This window comes from Gymnoscopelus braueri (genome assembly GCF_963280865.1).
Source record: "Gymnoscopelus braueri genome assembly, chromosome: 14".
Classification (NCBI taxonomy): Eukaryota; Metazoa; Chordata; class Actinopteri; order Myctophiformes; family Myctophidae; genus Gymnoscopelus; species Gymnoscopelus braueri.
The window spans coordinates 32,080,120-32,092,619 of record NC_137619.1 but is presented as its reverse complement, the minus strand read 5'-3'; the positions used below and the strand labels follow the sequence as shown (position 1 = coordinate 32,092,619).

Here is a 12,500-nt window from a genome sequence, read left to right as displayed (position 1 = left end):
TCCCTGGATGGTGAGAGACTGCTGGTAAGAGAAGCTCCTCCGTTGCCTTTTGACTTCCCCTCACAGCAAGCCGACTGATAATTATGGTTGCTGTCAGGGCTACGCACAGTGTCTCAGATGTTAAACAGTAGTCTGTAAACTCTGTAATGTGAATAGGTCAGCAGTTACTGCCACACACGTGCACGATGTGAGTAAGCACGTCAGACCACTAGTAGGCAATGGTAGTTGGCTAGAATCAACGTTACTGAGCCATCATTCAGGCTGGCTGTGGCTGGCGAGACCATTTTAGGCCACACGCCGCCACAGCAGAGATGTCGAATAAACCACACTGGTGCCTCTCACTCGGCTATATCCCTTGCTGTCTTTCCTGAACTCTCCTTCTCACTCTGTGTTGACCTTGAGAGCTTAATTAGACATGAGTTGTGTCTTGGCAACTTTACAATACAGGCAATTGTGGCTTTTGGCTACAATGGCCTGTATTGTGGCCACGCTAGAGCTCTAGCGCAATCAAGGTCTGTGTGTGTGTGTGTGCGTGTGTGCGTGTGCGTGTGTGTGTGTGTGTGGCTTCAATGGACTGCAGGTTGACCTAAGTGGAATAATATTTCCTCTTCACTCAGCAGTCGGTGATATAAGAAGTCTGAGGCTGGAGTGTGCTAATCCTAAATATCCTCAGTTGAAATCAGTCGCGTTAAATTGTTACGACATAATTAGAGTCTTCATTTTGGACTCTATCTTGTCCGGTGCCCAGCGCACCGTTGTGGCGATATACTAGTGATATATACAGATACAGTGACTCAGGATCAGTTCATGACATTGTCACCCTTTGTCCAGTGTGCAGACAGCCACCACCCATTTGCAAGAAGTGAACTTTGTTCATGTGTCAACAGCCTTAGAGGGATGCACAGACAAAACCCATCAAACATAAGTATTCTAGTAGGGTGGTGGTGTCGTGCGGCAGAGTAGAATAAATTGAGCTTAACGGTTTGGTTGTCTCATTGCATCTTTGTCTGTCCTTCCATCTGTCCATCCACAGTGTGAGCTCCACACCATGAGCAGAGGGACCACCCTCTTCTCCTGTGCTACTGTGGGTGAGTGTTCTCGTGTTATCTATGTCTACCCTCTGCCATCAGTCTCTGTTCTGTTTTAGCACTGATAGTGGCACAGATATAAGGGTAGCAAGGTCGGTGGGTCAGTGGTGTTTAACCCATTAAGACCTGAGGCCGATTCTAAAAATGTTTTCTAAATCCAAAAAGTTTTTTGAAAAGAAATCTAAAACTTTTTTTTTCACGATTTTTCAAAAATAGCAGATCTACAAGCTCGAGTGCCGCGCTATGAGCTTGTATATCTGCTATTTTTGAATAGCCAAAGAAATCTAAAATGACACAGACGCGTCCCCGGTCTTAATTGGTTAAGGAGTAGTACAGCCTAGGAGCTTATAGTCTTGTTTAAAATAATTGTACACAAGATCTGAAGGTTGTGCTGCCGGTTCAGGTGGGAACTCCATTACCTGTGTTTTTATTCACTATTTTCCCCCAATGTAATCTCACATGCTGCCCTCATGATTTCCTGATAAGCAGAACTAGTACGGTCCTCCCCTTCTATAACGGGCTCTTTGTTTATGCCCTTCTGCCACACTCTCACGTCTCCCTTTATCCCTTATTGTCACTCATCTCTCTGCCATGTGTAGGGTGCACCTGCCGCGCTACACAACGTTGCACGCTACCCTCGTGGGAGTCAACTGTAATTGAATGCACTGTTGCCTCTGTCAACAATTTCCCTTTGGCTCTGTCGGCGTGGCAGTAATTGTGCCCCGTGTTAAAAAGGCACGCAACCGTAAACTCAAGTGGCTGCTATCACACACTGTCATCTCATGCATGGGGGCGGCGACATCACAGGGACAAGCCGGTCTTAGCTGTCTCTATTGTTAGTACTACTGACATTAGCACTACAGTATATACAGTAGCGTGTCTTGTTAGTTGAACCCAGTGTTACTTTTTTGTCTTGGCTTCTAAAGGACTGACCTTTGAAAATGCATCCATTTTGTTTTCCGAACATTCTTTTTAGGTCATCACTCTAGCCCCCGTACATTGTTTGCTGGCCCGAAAACAATGATTTCCACCCACCAGTGTGTGAGAGTGGGGGCCACAATTTGAGACAAACATCCCAAAGGATGGGTCTTGGATAGGGAAAAGGTATTTTTTGCCAAGTGCGTCAATAGCCTTCCGTGTGTTAACCTGTGTCTGGGCTTGAACAGCTATGGCAACAACGGCACTGCACTGTAGGTGTGTCGTTGCCCACAGACATATGAGAGATTCCTTCCTGGTTATGGTGAGAGTGAGGCAGCTTAATCTCTGCCATTCAAATCTAAGGCAAGTCAAGTCACATACTGGTTTACTAGTCTGTACCTAGCCCATCGAACTATAGGGAGTGCCTATAGCTAACTGTCAACCCAGTACAATTCTGATCATAAAACAGCATTCAACGGGAGTGGAAAGTCTAGAAAAAGTATGGAAATTGTCTACCTTTTAACTATTCTATTATTGTACCTGTTGTTCTGCAAGAATTCATTTTCATAAAAGTGTTTTGCAATGAACCCGGTTTTATTCATCACATGAGTTTCACTTCCCTCATGATGTCAGATTGTTGTTTGTTTTAAACCCACTGCTTCAGTTACAAGGTTAACTACCTTAAACCACCTCTACTGGGTGTTCTAAGGTAAAATATCTCTCTCTTCTGTTGTGTCAAGATTATGTTCTCTGTCTTCTCTATCTTCCGTCACATGGACCTACATCTGTGACTGTGCTGCCATTTTCCCTTCTGGCCTTTGTGTGTATACCTACACTGTAAAATCCTAACCCTTATGGAGCCATAAGGGTCCATTTGGTTTAATTTGCAGACTCAGAATTAAATGAATACTCAGACTTTTACTGTGTACACGTTGAACTTTTTCCAGTTCCCTAGTGCTGTAGCTATTATTGTTTCTCATGGCTCACACAATGCCGGTTACAGACAGACAAACATTATAGACCAGTGGTTTTCAAACTTGTTGTGCCCAAGGCACACTAAAGGGCAAGTGCAAAATAACCTTTATAATACATTAGCATTCTATCACTCTGTAAATGTTTGTTTTTATTTACTAATGCCAAATAAAAAGTTTTGATTTGTTTTAGGGTGCACTATATAATTTGCCTCTGTATTGGTACAGTAAGCCAATACAGTAAATATTCATAACTAGCGATAATAATGTGTGGTTGTCACAAAATCCTGTGCCTCGGCTCACTATTTGGAATTGGGAACCACTGTTTTAGACATGCTGAAAGTAATGTTGTTTAGGTTCCTGTGATAGAGCGTAATAGGGGGGTCGTTGCAGTATGCCACAGTAGACTCAGATTGGTTACTAATATGCTGTGTTCATTCATGGATGTTGCAGAGGCAGATAGGTGGCTGGACCTGCGGCGTGGACCTTCGTGCCAGTCTGGTCCTAGTCTGGAGAGCCTGTGGGATGTCCTGCCCGAGCCGTGCCACCAGAGCAGCCACGACTGGGGCAGAGAGGCTGGCAGCACCATCTCTAGCCTGATCCATGACCTCACCCTCGGGGACGTTAAGCAGGGCGGCCCCCTTTCCCGCGACGCAAGCGCCAACCCCACACCTGCGGCGCCTCCTAGCAAACGTCAGTGTCGGTCTCTGTCGTTCTCCGATGAGTTTGGCGGGTGCCGCTCGTCACCATGGAGGCCCCAGGGCTCCCGCGTGTGGACAACGGTGGAGAAAAGGAGGTGCCACAGCGGGGGGAGTGTCCGAGGAGGGGGCATGGCGTTTTCAGGCGGCCATTTCCCGGCTATGCAGCGTAGTTCCAGCTTCAGCCTGCCCTCGCGCTACAGCCACCCCACAGATGGAGCCCTGGAACTGCCGTGCTTCACCCAGCGCCTGCCGTCGCATCCCCTGTTCACTGCCTCCACCGTCTCCCCCACCTCACCTCCCGCACTCCACTTCCACCACCAGCAGCACCACCATTCCCTTCGATCTCTCTCCCTCTCCCATGAGCAAATCAGCCTGCTTGAGCTCCACAGAGAGGAGGCGTCCGAGGCCAGCTCCCCAGACTCCACCCCGGAGCTGGGGAGGCGAGCTGGGCAGATCGCCGTCGACACTGGGGGTCTGTCCCGAAGCCGGTCACAGCCCTGCGTGTTGAATGACAAGAAGATCGGCATGAAGCGCAGGAGACCAGAGGATGCCCAGGAGCAACGGCCTTCCCTGGACCTTGCTAAGATGACTCAGGTTAGTATGGAAATACAGACACAGTTGAGTTCCTAAGCACGAGGGATGATTGGACATGATCTTGATGTGTGGTAACTCATCCGGTTTCGTGGAGTTTGGTATCATTTCCTTGCGCTGATTAAATGTAAATCAGCCATCAGCTTAGCTCTAATACCCATATAATGCCTCAGAGTGTACTCCAACGCATTAGGTAGCCTGGGCCAAAGCATAATTACTGAGACAAACACCTCTCTGTTCTTAGTCACAGGGGAAAGTTCAAGAGCTCTTCAAACACAACTTGTCCCCCCCCCCCCCCCCCCCCTCACTCATCATCTGATCAGGGATCAGGATTAAATCATGCTGAATTAGGTTTTCTGGGTCGTCAGGTCTGAGGCTTCGCCGCTAAGTGTTGTCGGACCTCCCTCTCCGGGTTTGCAAAGTGGCACTTGCTAAAGGAGCATTCCTCGTGGTCGGTCACGCTGCTTTGCTCCACGCTCTAGCAAGCCCAGCTCCGGTTATCATTTCATTTACTCTGTTGGGTAAACAGGCCCATCCAAAGGTTGAAACCCTTGCTGGTCACTTTGTCCCCCCCCCCCCCTCCCCTTTCTATTGCTCTTCCTCCTTCCTGCAACATGTTTCTAATATCAGCCAGTTTAGCCAGCCAGAGATGATTAATAGCAGGGGGATATTTGGATGCGAAGGCTTATATTGGTAGTTTGTAGTTTGTTCTGTCACAAGGTCAGGGGAAACCGTGGCAGACATGATATTCTATAAATAGATACTAGATAGTTTACTCCAAGTCACTGCTAGAACCTCACTAGACACTCTAGCGATTAAGACACCAAGTCTCTGTAACCACATGTAGTCCTACTGGCCTGGCCTCAAATCCCATCAGGCTCTCATCTGTTGCGTGTCTTCAATCCAACTCAGCCTTTCCTCACAATGGAGGAAAGGTGCTCAAAGAGGAGGATTTCCCTTCCCTTTTAAAAAAGTACCATCAATTTCTCCCTCTCCCTTCCGTTCCTTTTCCAAAATAATTTTGTTCCCAGTCAGTCACCCTCAGGTTCTAGCCAGGGTTGGATCAACAAGGCTTTGGTAATGGAGCCTAGCGAGCATGTTTCCTCTATCCTTGCCAGCCACTAAGCAGGCGAAAGCAAGCACACACACGCACACACACGCGCACACACACACACACACACACACACACACACACACACACACACACACACACACACACACACACACACACACACACACACACACACACACACACACACACACACACACACACACACACACACACACACACACACACACACACACACACACCCATTCACATACACTCGCAGGATGCACACAAGTGTGACCACACAGAATACAAGCACATTTACTATAAACACATGCATACTCATGCATTTCACAAATACACACTAAGTAAGGTCTTCCTTTCTCTTTGAATGAAAGAGCACACCTCTCCAGTAGTGTGTAAGCTATTATTTTGGCTTCTAGAGGTATCTGGTCTCAGTAATAAACATACTAAGTCATTTTTATTTAGTGTTATGATTCTTGTACTGGGCCCCGAGTTGCTCGATTGTGTGTGCTGTTGCCGGAGGGCGTCAGGTGGTGCAGGTTGGATCAGTTGTTGTAAACCACTTCACACGGATGAAACCAGATACACATCTAACACAGCCTTTACATGCTCATTCTCTTGCACACCGTGTACGATGAAAACTCTGCTCAGTAGATCACTCTGTGTCTCGCTTTGTCTTAACTGTCTCTCTTTCACACATGCACGTAGGTAGGCACGCATGCAAACGCACACACACACACACACACGCACACACACATTTTCCACTTTACCTGGCTATAACTATTTTATCTTACTGATTACCAGGCCAGATCAGAGTCCAGAGAGAGGAAATTAATCACCACCAACGTTACCACTCGTGTGTGTCTGAACAAGCAGGGTCATGCTACACCACCCTGAAAAACAATGTATGGTGGCCAGTATTTATATACACACACACACACACACACACACACACACACACACACACACACACACACACACACACACACACACACACACACACACACACACACACACACACACACACACACACACACACACACACACACACACAATAGAAGTGCCTGTGCAAGACTCAAGTTGTTGTCTTGTCGGTTGATGAACAACATAGTGGTTGTTCGGGCAGTATCATTCAGAACGCTAGTAGAAGCTGGCGAAGTGTGTGGAAATGAAAGTGATAATGTGGAAACGTGGGGCTGCTTACAACCTGCGCCTGTCCGACTGCAGACAGGCACACAAGAATTACAGTCAAGCTTGGGAGCAGATGAGATTTTTTTTACTGCCTCTTGTGGGAATTCTTTCCATGAATTGTGGGGGGATTTTTCGCCGCCCCCAAACCCCCTCTCACGTTTCTGGTGTTCAACGTTGTTTAACTTAACCATCTTGCTCAAATCATGGGGGATTGATTTAATAAACATGATGGTATGTTTGAGTATGTTATAGAATCGGGACTTATGCGTCCCTCTTCATGGTGTATATTCAAAGGTTATGGCTTTTTCAATGTGAGAAACTGAGAATTGACATGCTGACACACCGGACTAAAGCCAGTCATGTTATCATTACACAGAACTTTCTTACACCCATTACACCCATACACATTTCTGAATAAACATCTGCAAATTGAGACATATCGAAAAAGCTAACCTAACTGAGGCTTTTGTATTACTATGTATTGTGTAGTAAGTAGGCTGTAGTGCAGTCTATCGTCAGCTCTGGCTGTGGGCAGGTCAGTGGTGTAAACAGTCAGTGGAACATCATGTAGTTTGGCCCCGTAGTCTTGTTCGACCACACCACTGAGGCCGGGTGTGAATTCTGAGGATGCATGCCATGCTAATGGACCATAGCGTAGCCACCGTAGGGATTTGAGAGTGCCTGCCCCTTAGAATTCTTCAAATATCCTCCCCGTCAGTCAAGTTCATCTGTCCACTCCTCTTTCCATCCCTACATATTAACATGCCGTGTATTTGGCTAGGCCTCCTGACTCGGTCGGCCCTTGTCTGTTTGTCTTGAAATAGTAGGTCTGTCATTTGTGGAATGTAATCTTTCGCAGTCTGACTCTCTCTGGGTCACCAGCTAAATCAGGGGTGTCAAACTCATTTTAGGTTGTGGGCCGGATTGGGCAAAACGTGACTTTGTGTGGGTCGGATAATTTTGTCTGTGTGTGCTTTTGTTCGTTCACCCGATACTGAAAGGCTTGAATACCGTCTTATAGGAGTTGTGACTTCTACAGGTTTAAACACTAAATGTTAACATATCAAATGTTTTGTTGTTTTAGCTTTTTATCCCCATTTCTCCCCAATTTAGTTGTTTTGCCGATTCATTCCTCCCCACAGACATTTCTGTGTGTTGTCACTGCTGTTGTATCCTACTGGCTCACCTGCCAGTGAGGAGCCCCCACCGGGAGGACATAGAGCCTCCGTCCTACTCCTCCTCCCACCCAACATTCCCTGCTGACAGGTGCCTCCTCGTTACGTGCGATGACAAATATCACCCTCCCTGCCCCGGCTTCCCTCCCATGAACACGGCGGACCAGGCGCTCGACAAAGCCGGGATGCGCCGCGTTGGATTCGAACCACCAGACTCGGCAGTGGTGGGCATGTACTTTAACCACTGCAGCACCCGAATCGCCCTCCTTCACGTTGAAATTATTTAGTTCCCACCGTGTAAACGCTTAGGGATTTTGGCCAGCTTTGTACTACTTTTTTTTATAAGTAGTATAATGTTAGGCACAGAATTCAGCGAGTAAGTAATTATTTAACTCAAAGGTATACGAGGGGTGGGAGTTTATAAGTTTTTTACTTCTTCTCACTCCTTTTCGGATATGTTTTGATTACTTTCTCTATCTTTTTTTTTCTTATTGTTTCTTTTTTGCTATATTTTAATCTGATTCTCATTGTTCTCAAAAAAAAGAAAGAAATATTCTGTTTTTTAACATATTCGAAATAAACATGACAAACAAAGGTGTCGTAGTATTCGATCACAACACACAAAACGTGATGGGTAACATTCTTTTGTAGCCAGTTCCACCACAAGGCTCCTGAAGGAAGTAGGGATCAGGGGACAGGCCCAACGGAAGGCAATCAAAGAACTTGCCACTGCAGCAGAACGGGAGCAGTCACTGGCTGTGGCTGAAACGTAGGGACGCATCATGGGCTGCTAAATGAACACGTGGTGCCACCGTGCGACACACACCCAGGCCTGATCAGCCTGTGGTGGGCCAACCTCGGCAGAGGGTGTATTGTGATAAATGGCCGAAACACCCAATGAGGTCGGGGAACACAACTGAAGATGTGTCGTATTGGTGGCACCACGTGATTATTGCCAAATTCCACCCCATCCAAGAGGATATCTCCAACCTCATTCAATTGTTGTGCTGAATATTTAGGGATCTTTAACAACTAGTCCTATTAAGAATCCTTAGGACTGATGTCAGGTCTACAGTGTGATTATAGGCTACTTCTTATACGATTTGCATGTCATACTTTGGCAGGTTGTGTACAGGAGCTTTCTGCCTGCAGTGTCCAAGCATCCAACAGCCTTTCATGGCGTCTATCTATGGTGAACCGTGCGTTCTATGACACAGCAAGTGCAATTATTTATTTAGCCTCCAAATGATTGTCCGCACATTAACCACTTTCAACCCGGCGTCCCTATCTCTTGGGCATGTCATTTGTGAGCTTGTAGATTGGCTATTTTTGGGAAAGATATTTGGTGTAGAGTGAAAAAAAAGACCAAGAACTCAGGTCTGTTTAGTAGAGTAGAGGGTTTAAGTGGCTAAGAAGAGGCAAAGCACTAAGATGAAAAGTGGGTATTATGCTGTATGTGTGGGGTGGCTGGGTGGGAGGCTGGCACACAGACTTGTCTATTAATATCTATTTGTTGGCCACCGTTCAAACTCGTACAAATTGACTTCCCTCCCTTCCTCCCTCTCTCCTCTGCTACGCACCGCTCGTCTGTCTCTCTGTCTGATCTGCGTCTCATTCCATTCCTGGGATGGCAGACATGGTGATCATAGCTGAGCGACAAGCAACACCTACTAGGTGGGTGTGCGAGTGTTTGAAGGTGCTGTTGAGACATGCCACGAATTGAGCACACGCACGCGCGCGCACACACACACACGCACACACACACACACACACACACACACACACACACACACACACACACACACACACACACACACACACACACACACACACACACACACACACACACACACACACACACACACACACAGTATTGTGTGTTTGTGTGCCTATCATGCAAATTTCAGTTATTGAAAAGTGAATGTAACTTTGTATAGTTATGTTTTTGGTGTCTTATAATGCTGTAAGTACGGGATGGGTCTTGGGACAATACATGAAAACAAAAAATTATTGATTGACTGATTCTGTGAATTCATTCATTCATTCATTCATTCATTCATTCATTCATTCATTCATTCATTCATTCATTCTCTCTCACTTTCCCCCCTTAAATGATCTTACGTGCATGCGTGCGAGCATAGACACAGTATCTTATCTGCCCGGCATTCTTGCTGGAGTAGACTGCATACAGGATACTTGCAACACAGATATAGACATGTAGCCATGCATGTACAAAAAGCAGGACATTTACGCACATGTCGATAATTAATGTGGAGTCAGTCTGGGTGTTGTTGCCTTGCTGTGTTAGGTTCTACTCCCCCTTTTCTGTCTCAGTGTTTGTTCGCTCTAGAAGGTCCCTCTGTCTTCCTCAATCGTCGCCGGATGTTGTTCATCGGACCTCACTTCTTCATGGAGATAGTGAAAAGAAAATACGCGTGTGCGCGTCTTTGTGTGTCGCACATACGCTACCACATGCATCTGTTGAACTGTGTGCCCGACTGCCCGTGTTTGCCAGCATGCAAGACTACCAGTCTGTGCATGTCCATATGCGCCTGAGGCTGTGCCTGTATGTTTATTTGTGTGCGAGTATGTGTATTTGCGTGTTTGTTTTGGTGTGTGCCTGTGTGTGTGTGTTACTGTAAGCATGTCAGTGGTTCTGAGACATACAGCAGAACCTTCACCAGTGTGCTAGGAGCACACAACAAAACCAGCAGTGTTCTTTTAGCTCACGGGAGCTACAGTAAATGAACACTGGGGATTTTGCCATGCAGGGGTGCTGATCCCAGTTTTTGGCCTTGTCCTCCATTATCAAGGGGACATTTCCTCTAATCTCGTCACGGCCTTCAGTGGCCCTGTTTGTCTGCACCACGCCAGTGGCTCCATCTGTCCAATTCAAATGTTTCCCCACTGGAATCCAAATTGGAACAAAATATTCCTCTATTAAAGTTGTTCTTTGTCTCCAGCGCCAGAGTTGGTGCGTGATCCGAATGATTAGATTAAGTATTTGTTCTCGATAATTGATAATCTGAAATGGATTAGATTTACTAAATAGCCAACTCAACCCCCGGGGGTTGGCCTGAACAGCATGGAACTGGTGCGTGTGTGTGTGTGTGTGTGTGTGTGTGTGTGTGTGTGTGTGTGTGTGTGTGTGTGTGTGTGTGTGTGTGTGTGTGTGTGTGTGTGTGTGTGTGTGTGTGTGTGTGTGTGTGTGTGTGTGTGTGTGTGTGTGTGTGTGTTGGGGCTGGGCGGGGGTATGCTCAAATAAACAAAAGAAAGGCAAAGCTTCGGGTAAACTGCAGTGAGCTAAAACACTAAAACCCCTCCCCAATCCCGGTCTTAGCCCTAGAGGATTTAATAGGAAGCATATTGTGGAGAAGCCGCCTCTTCCTCTTTCCCCCACTCTCTCTCTCCCTATCCCCCCCCTCTCCCTCTCTCTCTCATTCCTCTGGTCTCCTTCTCCTGTGATAATTAGTAGTGAGGTACTACAGAGGATTGAAGAAAGAGAGAGTGAGTGAGAGAGAAAGGCCTAAAGAAATCCCCCTTTCCACTCCATTGGGGTAACTACAGTGAAGCCTCCATGGCTCCCAGCTCTCACATGATCACCTCAAGTAGTTGCAACAGAGCCGGACTCAAGATGAAACCTTTCTGAGGTCCGTCCGTCCCCCTCCCCCTGTATCAATCAGCTTAGTACACTTAAAGATAATCCAGCCAAAGGGAGCAAACCTATAGCTCAGGAAAAATAAAAATAAATCACGTATTGTCTCTTTCAAGCAGACAAGCACTGGAATCTGGTGCAGAAAAGAAAAGAAAAGCCGTAAACAGGACACTGTGGAATCGGAGACTCCCTGTGCGTCGTAACAGGAAAAGCGATGGCCCGCTAACGGCCGCTGGGTGACACATTGTGAGCTTGTAGATCAGCTATTTTCGGCACCGGAGCGCGACTGATAATCAGGCTTTACGGAGCATCAGAGGTGTCTGTCACACTGGGCTTGGGGTTCCATTGATAGGACCTCATCTTTATTCACCTCCATGCCTCCCAACATCTGCTGCCGGGGCTGCCTCCCGCTCCCGGGGATCATTAACCCCTTCACTCCCCCCATGGAGACGACTCCAGGGAAACAATGACAAAACAATGACAAAACAATGACAATGCAAACGCACGCGGAGGAGGAAAGAAAACACATTTTCAACATGTTTGAGCGTTGTGATCAAGAGTGTTGTTTTAGTGATGGGAGGTAGAGTGGGTGGTGGAGTTGTGTTTTGTGTTTTTATACTGGCTGTTTGTGTCTGGGGTGGAGGGGTAATTGAGGTCAAGGTCAAGTGTTAACGACCTACGACCAAGCACAAGGAGTTACAAACACACACACACACACACACACACACACACACACACACACACACACACACACACACACACACAATTTCAATGAGTATTCACACCTTCTCTAATATACACGTTGAAATTTGAGCAAGCTTTTGCTCCTTAGTGTGACCCACACACACATGTGAGTGCACACAGACACCCATAGACACACATACAGTGCATGCACCCACCCACCCACACACACACACACACACACACACACACACACACACACACACACACACACACACACACACACACACACACACACACACACACACACACACACACACACACACACACACACACACACACACACACACAGTTCGTACACCGAGTAAACCTAGAGCTGGAAAGTTGTCTTTGCAGTTGATAGCCTCTTTTTGTTTTTACCTTTTTGTACATCCCCCACCCTACCCCCCACACACAT

At 46.8% G+C, this 12,500-nt stretch overlaps 1 protein-coding gene across 2 annotated transcripts in view; it reads left to right on the top strand.

The window, feature by feature from the left end:
• The window catches only part of LOC308101073 (protein FAM53B-like), a 29,509-nt gene that overhangs the window by 14,655 nt on the left and 2,354 nt on the right, over positions 1–12,500 (top strand). For both annotated transcript variants that reach the window (XM_080450387.1, XM_080450388.1), the window contains exons 2-4: positions 1–24; positions 1,034–1,088; positions 3,431–4,272. The exon at positions 1–24 is cut by the window's left edge. In XM_080450387.1, the coding sequence (XP_080306513.1) occupies positions 1–24; positions 1,034–1,088; positions 3,431–4,272 (921 nt within the window). The remainder of the gene's footprint in view (positions 25–1,033; positions 1,089–3,430; positions 4,273–12,500) is intronic.